The sequence below is a fragment of the Hirundo rustica genome, chromosome 3 (genome assembly GCF_015227805.2).
Source record: "Hirundo rustica isolate bHirRus1 chromosome 3, bHirRus1.pri.v3, whole genome shotgun sequence".
Classification (NCBI taxonomy): domain Eukaryota; kingdom Metazoa; phylum Chordata; class Aves; order Passeriformes; family Hirundinidae; genus Hirundo; species Hirundo rustica.
In genome coordinates this window covers 97,778,806-97,794,003 of record NC_053452.1, presented here as the reverse complement: position 1 = coordinate 97,794,003, position 15,198 = coordinate 97,778,806, and the positions used below count along the sequence as shown (strand labels likewise).

General features: G+C 37.0%; 1 protein-coding gene across 1 annotated transcript in view; it reads right to left on the bottom strand.

Annotated features, from left to right (window-relative positions):
* SNTG2 (syntrophin gamma 2) overlaps window positions 1–15,198 on the bottom strand; it is a 145,850-nt gene that overhangs the window by 48,124 nt on the left and 82,528 nt on the right. Inside the window, exon 12 of the mRNA XM_040058173.1 lies at window positions 8,035–8,164. Coding sequence (XP_039914107.1) covers window positions 8,035–8,164 — 130 coding nt within the window. The remainder of the gene's footprint in view (window positions 1–8,034; window positions 8,165–15,198) is intronic.

Sequence of the window (15,198 nt, the reverse complement as noted above, 5' to 3'; positions counted from 1 at the left end):
CAAGGGATATAAATGCAATCATTCTTAGTCTCCCACAAGCAGGCTCCAAGCCAACAGTCATCTTGGAAGACAAAACCACACCTCCTTTCTCCACTATGCCATTTCAATGGCTGAGCACAACGGTGTGGAGTATCTCTTTGCCCACATTCAGTGAGCTGTTCCGTCTGTGTCCCTTCCTAATTCCTTTTTCCATCCTTTGCTGAGGTGGGTGGGGTGTGTCAGAGTGAGAAAAAGTCAAAGCCTTCATCCTGTGCAAGCACTGTTCAGCACCAATCATAACATTGGTGTGTATATTAGTGCTGTTCTAGCCACAAATCCAAAACACAGCACTTGCTGCTATGAAGAAAGCTACCCCCATCCCAGCTACACTCCGTACACCTGTATGAGCCAACAGACCTTGTGTTATGGTAATGACTCAGGCCTCAGGATGTGTCATGATTTATACACACACACACACTTGCACCTAACAGATGACATAAACAAGTTGTTCTCCTCCACAGAGCGAAGTATCTATGATTATAAACAGAATAACCTTATGACAACAGGAGTCTTGACTGTATGGACAGAGGGTGATAGAAATGCTCAGGGCTGTAGGTGCCTTCTAGTCAGTCCTAACCCATCATGGGCCATCAGGGTTTCTTCTCACTCACTTTTGCAGCCCTTTGGAATTGAATTGTGCAGTTAAACGGTGACAGGTGCGCTGGTGGGTCAGACAGCTGGGAGTGACTGAGGGCCTGAGGTAGAGGTGGACAAGCTGCCTCAGGCATCTGCCTGGCTGTCACCTTGGGCTGTGTGTTGGGACATCCTGCCAGCCTCTTGGAATGGCCCCACCAGCAACCTGCTACCCTAGAGGAGGAGCAGGGACTACCACAACAGCGGCCGGTCACAGGCTGCAGGTGCTGGCACCCACAGCTTAGAACAGGCAGGGAGCAACAACGAGGATGGAACTACATTTCAGCTGCTGAGCAGAGGCACCCCAGCAAGGCTCCTAGCAGTCATGGACATAGGTGTGCCTTCCTCAGCCTTGCACAACTGCAAGACTGTGCTGTGCCCAAGCTGGCCTGGAGCACTGGCTGGGAGAAGAGATGGCTCGGCTTCTTGGTGCCCACGGGGGCCTCATCAGCTGGAACAAACCAGCTAGGATTCAAGATCCTCACTCTGGAACCCGGTTAAAACAAATTGGTGACATGCCCAATGTTGCAGAAGGAAGCAGTCACCAGTCTGATTTGGTGGTGGGCTTAATCCTGCTAGAACAGTTTGCATGACAGTGAAAAGATGCCTGGAATAATTCAGTGTCAGTAGAAATGCTGATACACCCTGCCCATTAATCAGATCCAACCTTTCTCCTGTGACTCAGACACAAATACATACAGAAACTATACAAAATCCATTTTATACACAAAGATAATATTTCCTTTCAAGTGTGTCCAAAACCATACTCAATAATAAGATTACTATGGCACAAACAAGGGCAAGTAAATGGGTTCAGATGTGCCTGAAAAAAAGTGTGTCAGACTGGCCATGCAGGTTTTCTGCCCCAGGCAGGTAGAATATTGTGAAGAGCCTCCTCATAACCAGCTCAGCTTCCCATTGGTAAGGGTAATAGGGAAGAATGCTTTAGATTCCAAGCTGTTCACTGCACAGACCACTCGTTCTCTATTCAAAGCAGGATGGCTGCAGCCCTGATGTAGCCGTGGGGGGAGGAAAAGATCTGCTTCTATATCATATTACATCCCAGTGTGACAGGGCTGAGAAGTACGAACTCTTCATCTCACCTGGCACCACACGTGCCCTTCACATGTCTCCACAGCAGGTGCAGACAGACAGGAATACAAATGGGATAAATTTACCTTGCTGGCAGCGCATGAACTCTCAACACTGCAGTATAGAATGCGAGCTGGACACAGCAGGGGAACTAAAATGAAAAACCTGGGTCTCCAAAGACTACAAGCAACTTGGAAAAGGAACTATTAAGCAAATAGCAATTCCTATACTCTGTTCTAAATGGATGCATACAGGGCAGGAGCTGAAATACTTCAGAACCATTTACCTAAATCTAAATACCTCCCAGGCAGGTATTTATTTCACATATAATATACCTTTTTCCTCTTTCAAGAAAACAGTGATAGTGAAGGATCTTGACAGGAACCTGTTTTTTTTCCTAGCTATATTAGTATCCTATGTGACTGTTTACTGCTTGACTAAGTTCAGGGGATGTGGGTCCTATCCTTACTGACTTCCCTTTACAACCTCTACAGCCTGACCTGTGGTGCTTTCAGCTGGGAATTCTGCATTTAAAATGACAAAATGTAGCAGTAAATTAATATGTGTTCTCACCCTGGGAATAGAATTGTTTGTATAAGCATTGAGGCAGTCAAATTTGTATACTGCTTCCTACAGACATGGATTTTGTTTCCATCTACATTTACCTCACATTCTGCTGTGTAAGGAAAGCAAGACCTTCTCAATCTTCTGTCTTGTTTTAAATTAATATTTAAAGCTCGTATTTCATAAGTCTCTCCCTATTACAACAGAAATTTCACACAACTGCAATACAGAATATCACCCAGATATATGTTTACATGTAGAAGGTTTATGACATATACACATACAGACTATATACAAAAAAGCTGTCATGGTCATATCAAATGTGATCTGGATTAATAACCCTACTTTAATATCAAATTTTAAGTTTCTACCATCCTCCAATAAAACTGCTGTAATGATTTATAAAAATCATAAATAATGTTTAAAGAAGCTCAAGCACATCATAACTTGTTCTCTGATCTGCTTATGACCTACTCATTTATTTACAATTTTTTTTAAAAAAGGAACACTACTAGAGTATACTGGAAAAAAACACAAAACCTTGAGAAAGCTTTAAATGTAAGAAACAGATCTCTAAATGAATTGACAGCATTACCTTTATGTGCTTCTACTGATTATGACTAAAGTTATGTTCAGTGTTATATTTTAAAAAAGAGAGAAAACCTGCATTTATCTGATAGTTGTCAATCCAAAGAGTGAAAAACAGAGAGAGAAATCTAAATTATCCCAAAGACCTTTCCCCTAAAATATTGTAGCTACCACAGCATTGTCACTTCAGCCTACAAAGAACCCTTCAGCTGAAGAAATTAAGAACAGGAGCAGTGAGAAGCATCTCACTATATGAGTTAATGCAGATTAACCCGTTTCCTGTGGTTCTTATTTTATCATGGAAGACTCACTGCCAGTTTCTGTTACCTCTCTTCCCTCAGTTTCTTCAACTGCACCTCCTTCTGCAAGAAAAGAGGTGAAGAAATGAATCTGAGGTGCTGTATTTATTTCTGCCAAAAGTAAATGTAAAAAGCTTTGAGAACACTGAAAATGAGGGTTAAATCACAAAGGAAGATGACAGAGTAATTTCATGCTGGTAGGTAAGTATGTGAAAAAACAGAAACGAACAGAGAGATGAATAACTTGGGGCAAGGGTCCTCAGAAATAAAAGTAAATGCATGTAAAAGCTGACTGTAACTAGGAGATTTTCTGAGCTAAGCATACAAAGCATGTATCAGCAATGAGGGCTGAAAAGACACCCTTACATTTTTCTCCACATTGCAGCATTCCCTGTGCTCCTCTGTCATCTAAGAACTACGTCCTGGCTGGTACCGGAATAATTATTTCTCATCTACCAAGTAAGACTCAAAATATGCTAATGTACAGGGGCAGCACTCCTATGAAGTGACAATTTCTCACACCTTCACTGTTGAAAGATGACTCCTCCTATACCCTTGATCCCCAGAGAGCTTGCCTTTGTATAGAAGTTAGATGTTTCAGTACTTCAAAAGTGTAGTCTGAAATTAGCAGAAGTGTCACATTGTGGCAGAGCTATTTTTGCACTACCTACACTAGGACTGTCTCCTGGCATCAGCAGGAGATCTGACAAAGAGCTGCTGAACATGACTGTAATAGGGTAAAATTTAAAAATGAAGCATATGAGGGTAAAGTGATGCAGAAAAGATTGGGTGCACTGTATGAAAACAATTAATCCTTATTAGGGGCTTTTCAAGAACTAAAATTCTAAAAGAAATTATTCCAAATGTCATGCAAATATGTAGGACAAAAAGTGTATATGAGTAACACAAATAGGCACAATTTAAGTAAGAATGACTAATGTGAGAAAATTTGCCAAAGTACATGAAGGTTGCTGGTACATGAAACATTTTGTTTTGTACATGAAACAAGTACCAGCAAAACAAAATGTAAAAATGTGCAGAAGTAAAACATGAATAATTGTAATTTTTGCTTAAAAACCTAGTAATATCTCAGGTAAGAATGCCCACATTATGCCAACAGTGTTAGCAAAAAAAGTCCATTGTGACCATGTATCTAGTAATTAATTTCCATACTGAGATGATGGCGTGGGACAGAATAGGAAATCAATAGTTTAACTATTTAGAGAAACAACTGAACTTCGAGTCATCAAGTACTCACAAAAATACCCCAAAATCAGACAAAGAACTCTGAAACAATTTCTGAACGAGTAGCGATCATCTTCAGTCTTGGAGAATGGGGAAACACGTTACAGAAGTGGAGAAGTGCAGAAACAGGAAGAAGCTCTGAAGGAATTACAGATTCATTCCCTAATGTCAGTGTTAGAAGTATGACAAGAAAAGACACATTTTTTTAATGATAAGACTAACCTAACAAAAAGGATTCCAAATGGACTTCCAAGAAGCCTAATTTAAAGGCCCTGTCCTAAGCACTGTGGACAGTGATCTGTTTTCCAGCTGCCCAGATGCAGAGAGTTGTCCAGCCTTCTGCTGCACTCCAGCCTCTCAATCCTCATCTTAAAAGTAGTTTACAACAAAAGGGATTCTCACTGACTACTGCATCTCCCGCTTATGACAATCAATAATTAAATAAATGCTCTGACCAGACCTTTCCAGTTGTACCACAGGCTGCACACCTGACAAAACCTGTAAAGCTGCTGACTAAGCAAAAAGGTTCACATGCTTCTCATATGAGTTGCATAGAATTTACTTTGTAGCTCACTAAGAATACAAAACATGGACATTGATCATGTTGTTTCCCAGGCCTTTCCTGGGAATAGCCAGTAATATGAACACCAGATAAACTACTTTGTTGACAGAATTCACTATTAATAGGTAGTGGAAAAGACTAAGAAAGTACTCCATTTATAATAAAATATTGCTGCCAACAGGCTGCAGCACAAGTGAAGATACTGTATGAGGACAGAGTTCCTGCACACAGTCCTCTTAAAAAAACAGACTAGCACCTTACGACTAACAAAAGCTGCCTTCATTTATTTTTATTCTTATTCACTTATATCCTTGGAGTGGCTTTTATTCAATGAATTTTTCTAGAAAGAAAAAAAAAAAAAAGCTTAATAACTATGAATTGGAATTGCTTGAGAAATATTACCATACACTTTCTTAGAATTATCAAAAAATCATACCCGCTAGATTACGTGAGTCATGAAATAGTATTTAAAAAGAATGCATCATAAGCAAAAATGTCTGATTTTGACAAAGAGATTGCTTAAGCAATTTGAATGATTTAAAATAATTAATGGAATAAATGAACTATTATGATCAAATGTGATTAATGTAGCTTTTGAAGACTAGGTATCATGGGTTGGCATAGTTTTATTTTCTAGTTACAGAGAAATGCGGAATGTGTTTCCCTGACAGGACCTTAGAATTGCTTTGGGGGGGGCGTGGGGAGGAGGAAGAGGAGGAGGACAGGACAGGGACTTATCAGAAAGCTAGCCAAGATATTGGCAGCTAATTTAACCAATGAAGATGCCAATGCGACTTTGGAAAGGACATTTAAAACTCTCATCTCAAGCAGATTGCTCCTTTTCTGTGGAGTTGTCTATGATGTAATATCGTGGGCAGCCGGGGGGCCCAGGTCGGGCCTCGCTGCCCTCTGGGCGGCTGGGCCGGGCCCGGCCGGGCCTCCGGGAGCTGCTGCCCGCATGGGAGCGGCCTGAGTTGAGCCCTTTTCTCCTGGCTGCCGGTGGGAAGAGAAAAAAGAACAGCTCAGCAATGCCACGTGTTTACAGCTTTGTGGCAGCTCTGAGCCGGGCTGCCCCGGATGAGACCAAGGGGTGGAAGAGAGGACTTCCACTGGTTTCTCCTGTTGGCACAGCTTTGCATTTCTACAGCCCTGCAGCCCGGAGCAGGGAGCACATGGCCCCCACAGGCATGGGCGGATTTAACTCTTTCCTAGCAACATGAAACTCCTAAAGCACAACCCTTCCCTGAGAGAGAAGAAGTGGATATTTTTAACCAGACTTCTCTGGGGTAAACTGTGGAGAAACGGACTGTTCTTTGTAGCATCTTAGTGTAGGTAGGGAGAATGCCAATTCTAATCAAAACTGAGGACTGATGTGATTGAGATTTAATTAAGGACTTTAAAGCTCCCGCTTCTTGGTTAAAAGGAGGTCTCTGCCTTTGAGACAAAGATGATTTTAGACTAGAAGTATTCGTAAACAGTACCCCTGATACACTGAGAGGCCTTGCTGATAGAACATCGGAGTCTGCGAAAAAAACTCCATGCAGTTGCAGATGTGTGACATTGGGAGTCACTGAACTATTTTGTCTGGTGGCAAACGTCTCCATGAAACCCTAGAGAGACTCTTCTCCTAAAGCAATGAATGATTATGTTTAAATAGTGAAACTGACTGAAAATCGCAAGTTGTCTCTTTTTATGTTGTTTTATAAGAAAGTTAATAGTTTGTAGAGGGAGGGAAGAGTGTTTTGAAGTTTCATTCTGTTTTGGTTTGGGTTTTCTTTTCCCCAACTTTTTTTTTTTTTTTTTTTTTTTTAATTCTTTTAGTGTGCGTTAATAAAACTATTTTGTTCATTTTTAAGCTTCAGCCTGCTTTGCTTTTTCTCCTAATCTCTCTCCCTCAGAAAAAAGAATAAACACCAAATTTAGCAAACAGAATTTGGCGAACATAAAACCACTACATTAATTGTTGTTTCGGCCCAGTTACATTAAATTAAAATCATTACACTATGAAAAAGAAATTAAATTTTAAGTCTGTTTTAACCAACAGGTTTTAAGATTTATGTTGAAATGTAATGCAAATTCTACACAATAGAATCTGGAGACCTAAGCAACAGTTTGTTTAGAGCACCAAGGACAAATATAAGTCAGGCTACTAAATCATAATTTATGAATTAAGTTACAGACTCTACACATGTAGAGAAAAAAAATATTAAAACCTGCACAGGCAATTCTTTCAGGGATAGCTGTGCTACTTTATTTTCATCACTGAATTCTATAATTTCTTAAAGACAAATTTATTTTTTAAATTGTACATTATTAAGTTTCCTATTTAGCTTTATGGTTAATTCTATAATTATCAATATTTTTAGCTGCTCTTTGTTGGAATAATAAATGCACTGTCCAAAGAGTAATTTTATATTTCTCTGGGGATTAGTTAATACTTCTACTTAAAAAGGCAGTCATTACTTTTTGATTTACAGGAGTAACTTAAAATAGCATGAGTATCTAGGAATTCTAGGAATTCTAGGAATTGAGATGGAATAATGTGACCTTAAATAAATCAACTCTCAGATAACTTAGAGATGTTAAATTATGGTCTCCAGTAAGCCTCAGTAAGTCATACTTCACTACCTACAGAATTTTCATATGCTTGTTTCAAAATCAACAAATGCTAATTTCAACCACAGTTTAACTACAAAAATGTAAAAATGAAATGTTTGGTCACATCTAAAGCTCTGTGAAATAACCACTATGGATAAATATTTTGCCCTAAAAATCTTTAAAATGATAAACATCAGCTGATTTTCTACTGGCTTCCATTCCATGCCAACACTGCAAGCCTTGAAAACTTCTTGATACTTTTGATCAGGCAACCTGCTTTTTCCTTTCTCCTTTTCCTCCCCATACACTAGCATTTTATATATTGTACTTAAAGGTGAATTGTTATTTACCCTTTGAAAACTAGAAATAGTTTTACAATAGCATAAACGAGAAAATATGCAGAAAGTAACATACATTTTGAAGTGTCAAATCACTGATGTTAGTTGACATTGCTCTCAGCCAGTCAGCACTCTCCTGGGCTGTATAAAACTGAAGTATCCCAGTACTAACTCCATCGAGTGCCAGCACTTCAAATGCATTAGATCTGCAGTAAGAAGAAATATATCCGTAAAGGAAGATATGTCAGTTTTCTGAAACTGCCCAATAATCATCAGTGTTCAAGTGATTTTTAAGCCTTTTTACAAGTTTTTGAGTGTTTAATTTACCAATCAATAGAAAGGCAACAAAACCAAGGATAATAGGGCAGTACCAAGAGCAACAGATACAATAAGTACTTTCTCTGTACCAATATATACATGTGCTGATGATAATTTACTTTCCCTGAGTATATTATGTTCATAAGTATTGAACTTAGTGTAGTCAGGAAATATACATTGGGCCTTTCTGGGAAAAAAAACCCTGAAAAAAAAAAGTGTTTTTTTAAACCAAAATACCAATTTTTTTTTAAATTGAATTTTGGCTTAATTTACTAGGAATGTATGAAGATTCAAAGCACTGTCTTCCCTAGCTTTCATTTCTTGGATTCCTAAATTTTTCTAGGCAACATTTAAAGCAATGCTTACTTCAAGCACTTTTATGTCATAGGAATTTGAAAAACATTCTTAGAAGTTTCTTCACAACATTTCCTTAAATAGTCTTCTCAAAACAGCATTGGCATAGGCTAATGGGCAATTGTATTTTATAACTTTTAATGAAACTTTTATATGCTTATAGCAACTTTGTTCTGCAAATACCAATGCTTTCCTTTCCTTACTATCTGCAGTAAGTTAGGCACTGTATATGTACCTCTGAAATCCCCTGCATCTGAATGCTGGTGGGATATGCTTTTTTAACTCTTAAGATTATCCAATAGGAACAACAAAATCTCATTAAATAGCATTATGGAAGTACACTGGTCTAAATTTTTAAAAAGTGACATGCAATAATTGCAGTAACTAAACTTCAGAAAGATATCCAGATTATTTAAATGCCTATGATTGCCAGGAGAATTAGATTTTTGTTTTATACTATTGTGAAAGACAATTATAATGATCTCAATGATTGCGCATATGTTAGTTTTGTGTATAATATGGAGAATATCACTTCTACCTTCTACATTTGTAAATTAGATATTTATATTTATCAGATATATTGCTCCATTTCTGGTACCAACCTTGAAGAAAACCAACTACTGATTCTGAATACTGCTCTATGAAGTTGCTGAGTCTTCCTGGAGTTCTCTGATCTAAGGTGAAGACCTCTACTGCTTAATCGATGATGTACATCAACTTTCAAAATGACATAAAGTTAATGGGCAGTTATTAATTTCTGACTTATCAAAAAAGTTATTAACCTAATCTTTGTCATTTGTAGGGAGTTTGATGGTGAACATGAATACTGAACTCTACATACTTGCCAGAAAAGGTAATATAACTTACCCATTATACACAATATAAATAAGACTAAGTATCTGAATCGATATATATGAGATGCTTTTTTTTTAAAGGAGTTATAAAGCATTATATCTGCTGCTTGCAAAAATTAACATGCTTGGCCTGAAGACTTAGATGTGTATCAGCTGATTGCCCACTTTTCTTTCATGACTGAATAATCACGGTAACTACTAAAACTTGATAACAATGGCACAATTCTCTGTCACTTTCATTTCAGTAATCTCTTGCCTCTTCAGAAAGAAAGAAAAGATTTTAAAAAAAAATCCTTTTATTGCCTTCAAGTAAACTGAGTAAAATAATCACCTCCCAAGCATAGTGTTCTTTTTACCTAAGGTTCTGACAGAGATCCCAACAGTGCTGTAATGAAATGACTTATGGTATGATCTCTTCAACACCCCACTGAGACAGTGAGAATCTGTCAGCCCTTATGCATTGATTGCCTGGAAACAGACTTAATTTAATGGTGTGAGGAGAATCCATTCACCATGCTCACCCTAGATATCCAATTCCAATATCAAAGCTAAGATGCTAGGGTCCTTACACAGCAAGAGGACTGTCAGAGCATTTAGGGGAGCCAAGCAATATATATGTTCTCCATGGAACCACAGGGTACCTACATACCAACAGCTTCAGCAGACACCAAAGATCTTAATTCCTTATCCCAGTGGCACAAAGTTACGTAAGTGGCTGATGAAAGACCACAGAAGGGAACTCCTCAGCTAACAATTTATGCAACCAAAATGGGCAATCAAAATTTAAAAAGAAAACCTTTTATTATAAAAAATACCAAATATTTTATCATTTGAAACATGATGCTGGTGAGAGAATGAATTACACTAAAACTCCTGTAGTTCTTTATCTTATTAAAATATGATGATCAATTACAGACAGTTAATAATATTCAGTATTCATCTAGAGATCTAACACTTCGCTAACAAGATACGTGCACAGAATCAAATGGGGTGCGAGGGATCCTGCAAGTCCTCTAGTCCAGCCTCCTCACTAACTTTCTTAATATACAAATCTTTTCCACAGGAAGACCAAAACTGGACACAGAGGGAGCTACCTCAGGTGTTGCCTCAGGAATGCAAGTAGATGAGAACAACCATTTCCCTTGACTTGTTGACTATGCTATTGCTAACACAGCCCCTTATATGGGACTTCAGCACTGACTTCAGCTGACTCCTGCTCTGTGGGGAGTCTGCCAAAATCCCCAAGCCCTTCCTGCAGAGCTAGTTCCCTTGCTCCAGCACACTGACACTAAGACATCCTTTCCCAGAGTTCAGACAAATTCAAGGCTTCTGATGTGCCAGTGGAGATCACTGGGCACACAAGACTGAGACCTTTGGGGCACTGCTGTCCCCACAGTGCTGACTTGGCAGAAAGGTGGTTTTACCAGAAAGCAGTTCAGTCTAAATGACATGGGATAAAAAACAGCCAGGGCTTTTCAAAATTTACATATGCTATTCATGAAGTGACTGGGAGTAATACAATGGTTTTGCCCTGAATCTTAATAAATTTTACTATGATTATTTCTTGCTTTTAGTTACAAAAATTTCTCTCTGAAGATCCCATAATATACTGATATTGTTCCATGTACGAGACTGTGTTCTGAAAAGCATAGTGTACACAAGGCTACCAGTGAAAACAGATATCCAAAGTAAAAATAAAAGCTTAAAAAAATAAATCCTACGGCTATTGTTTTAAATGAAACAATCAAAGCAAGCACCAAGATGGCACTGGAATTCACAGGAAAACAAATCCTACAGGCTTAAATGACATGCATTTCTCTCTGCCCTTTACTCAAAACAGAGAAAAGAAAAAATGAGACACAACAAAGCATCTATTCCTGTTAGGCGTCAAGAAGGAGCTTTCCATTTAATACGAAATATTAAGTTTGAAAGGTTTCAAGATGCTATAAAGTTGCTGTAGGGTTTTTATTTTCTTTATTGATTTGGATTTTTTGGCTTTGTTGTTTTTTTTGTTTTCAGGGTTTTTTTTCCTGAGGCCTTAAGAGAATTTTAAAAAACAGACTGAGGAAATTGCTACATCTTCTACTACTGCAGTTATTCTACTGACTGCTGCAACTAGAACAAGAAATTAATATTTGTACTTACTAAATACTAGGAATTTGTGTTGCACTGCAATCACATTTCTTACTTTGAGATTTGTCTCCCTGTCTGCAACTTGGTTTCTTTCAAGCATTTTGCTAAGCAGCATGAGGCATTGTTTTCCATACTCATGTCTTTCTATCTCACTTTCATGGTGAAATGATGAATAGATCTGCATATGGCATTTATTTCTTGCAATAAAATAAACACTACCTTTGTGAGTATGGCAGTCAGAATAACAGGTCAGCATTGGTAAACTTTAGATTCTCTTCTTGAAATTGGCACCTTTAAACAAACACTATTAATAAATATTTAAGGAGATTTTTCCACATAAGCAGTTTGCTACTATAGGGGTGTTAAATCCAAAGACTTTTCTAAGATAGAAAGTATTTTCAGTGCCAGTTGAAATGGGAAAAGCTGAATTTTTCCTTTACTGGAGGCTAAGAATTCCAGCATAGCATGTTTTTAGATTTTTTAGTATCTGTGGCATGTGAAACCATGTCTCTTAGACTTATATAGGTATTTTATGATACAGATATTTCTACAAAAATCTAGATGTAGGTTTGACAGCATCTTTATCTTTACTACCATGCTGATACAGACAGACAGATTTGATCAGCTTTGCCTTTTCCCAGGTCCTGAATCAGTATTCCCTCCTGTTTGTATGATTTTTTGATGTTTGAGTTAGTTTTTATTGCTTTTGTTACATTTTCTTGTGGCTTGTTTATATTACTACGGCCCTCTTGCTAGAATGTTTACTTAAACTGAAGTTTTAAGAACTATGGGTAGATCTGAGTGGAAATTCTCCAAAAAGAAGAACGTGAATTACATAATCTCTTTCAAATGTCATATTAGAAGTAATGGGATTTTATATTGTAAATGTCACAGAACCTCATATCTTACAAAATGTTTAAATGTGCACATATAACTGGCCTGTTAACAGAAAATACATAGCTCAGAAGATATCAGAGCATTTAAATTAAACTTGGATTGTATTGCATGTTTGTGGTTTTTGGGGGAACATTTTGCTTCCAATATTGTAACTTTTATTTTCATTACAGTTACAGCAACCAAATAAGAACTGAAGTTACAAAGGCATTTATGCTTCTACAGATATATTCTAACTGATGTGCCAGAAAACTGTGAGGAAGCTCATTCAGATTTTGTAACTCAGTGAGATTGTGCTTAATTCCTAGATGTTTTTCAAAACGGTTTATTCAATTTCTTAGTTTTCAATTTATTTACCTAATTAAAGGCATTTTCTTAACTTACTGAAATGATAAATGGAAAATACCATTCTTCAGGAAGGATCTGTTAAGAAACCAGTGAACACATTAAAAAAAAAAAAAAAATACACAATACTTTGGAGTAATTGCAATGGTCAGAATACGAAGAAATAGAAAATAACATCTAAACCTAATTAGGTTGTTTTGTAATTGGCATCATAGATACATAGGCACATAGCTACTGGGCCCAAATTGCTTTCATTCCACTCACTATTTCAGTCTTCCATATCCTAAATAAACATTTTTTCTTCGGTCTCTAAACTCATAATGTTCATGACGTTATAGCTATTGTACCTTTATGCAAAGCTCCAGTCAATACGCTCTGTAAGAATTATTATACATTACTATCAGTATCAGCTGTAAGGACCAAAAATACTCATCTGCATTTTACCAAATAACAATTCCATAACAAAAAGGAAATACTACCGTGCATGAGCTACTCCACCTTCTAAAAGACGACCTATGTGTACTTTTCTATCTTAAAAGAACACCCCATCCCAAGCTATAATATGAACCACAAATTCCTTTGAGTGAGAAAAACTTACTGATATTATTTCTCTGTTAAACTTACATCACATTTATTGACCAATTCAATTCTCAACAGTAAAAAAAAAATGTTTCCATTGCCAGCTAACAATTAAGAGTATTCACATCAAGAGCATTTTCACTATGTTTTTATTCTCTTACTTCTTACAGAGAAAAATTACATTGATGGATTGGTGAGAAGTCTAGAATAATAGAAACAGTAATGCTATATAATAAAGGTAATAAAAAATATTGAATTGCTAAGTAATCAAAAAGACTAATAAACATGCTGCATATATAAATATATTCAGTTAGACTCCAATCATATCAACAATGTGAAATACACTAATTCAAGTTGATTTCAGTAGTTAATGCAATGTTTAATCTTCCACTGGGAACAGGAATGACATCTACTACCTTTATCTTTCCTTTAAAATATTCTGAGGAAATTTTTTTTTGCTTTTGTTTTGTGGTACTGATAAACATATTTGACATGCCCAGTGTGCAGTATTTTCAGCCATTCCTTTACATGGAAGGAAAATATCTATCCCATTCTCTCGTGTTTCTGTTAATACATATGGTGTTAAGAGAATTTAAAATACATGGAAAAAATATTCTTGTGTCATTAAGTCACAGTCTATCGACTTCCAGTGAAAAATACAATAAAAAGTCAAGTGAAATGAAAAGGCAAAGGCAACTCCTTTCTCTTCACATGAACAATAAATAAGAATCAAAGAGATACATGTGCTTTTGTCCATCTCGTGACACAAGAGTATGCTGAAAGTATGTCTTTTTTCTTTTGGCAAAGCTACCAGAGAACTCAGCTGAAGTACAGAATAATTTAAACTGCACAGTTTAGCCACAAAGGAAATAATATTACCTAATCTGATTAGAATGGACCAAATTTGATCTAAGGCACACCAGAAGTATGCTACAATCTAACAGACAACTCTATCTAAGGCATTTCTAATTAAAAAAATTATTTCCAGTAAAATGCTGACATGACATACGTTGTAATATTTTGTATTTTTTTTTTTTTAAATAAAGGCACAGAAAGAGGGCCTTTAGTAAATATCTGACTCTTATGAGAGACAAGTTTTTTCTTGTTCTAAGGTTTTTCACACCACCAGAAAAAGAATGTTGAAAATATGAACCAATCTTGAATATCAGGGAGAAGTAAAGTGAATGAGGTCACACTGACAGATGGCAGTTTACCACATCAGAACAGCAAGAGTAGTTGTATTCACAGGTATTATACGTAGGCTAAACAATACTACATATTTTTAAATATCAGGGTATACTAACAAAAGTATGGTAAGTTCTGCCATAGCCAACTGCAAGAATTCCACCGGTGAAAAAGATGTTTTTACATCAAGGAAATGAAGGATTGAAGAAAGCAGAATGTGCATTTCCTGTGAGTGGATAGCTGATCTTTTAATAACCTTTCAAATGCCATAAAATTTAGCATAGTTAAAAAGTTATGTTGCCAATGGACTATAGATAATTTTTTGATAGAAAGAATTGTATAGACCTCTGTGAATTTAATTCAGGTAGGAAGTAGGGAAAAAGACCATTCATACAGCTCATCTAGCTAAGGAGCAGGCACACAGCTGTGTATGTGACACTATAGATGATAGTTCCAATACTCCAACAACACTGACTTAAAAAGTAATCTGGCTGTACCAACACCAGAGCACCTTCGCAACTGGAGTAACTTAGTGGATAATACATAACAAAGCATTGCAACAAAGCACAGCTATGAAA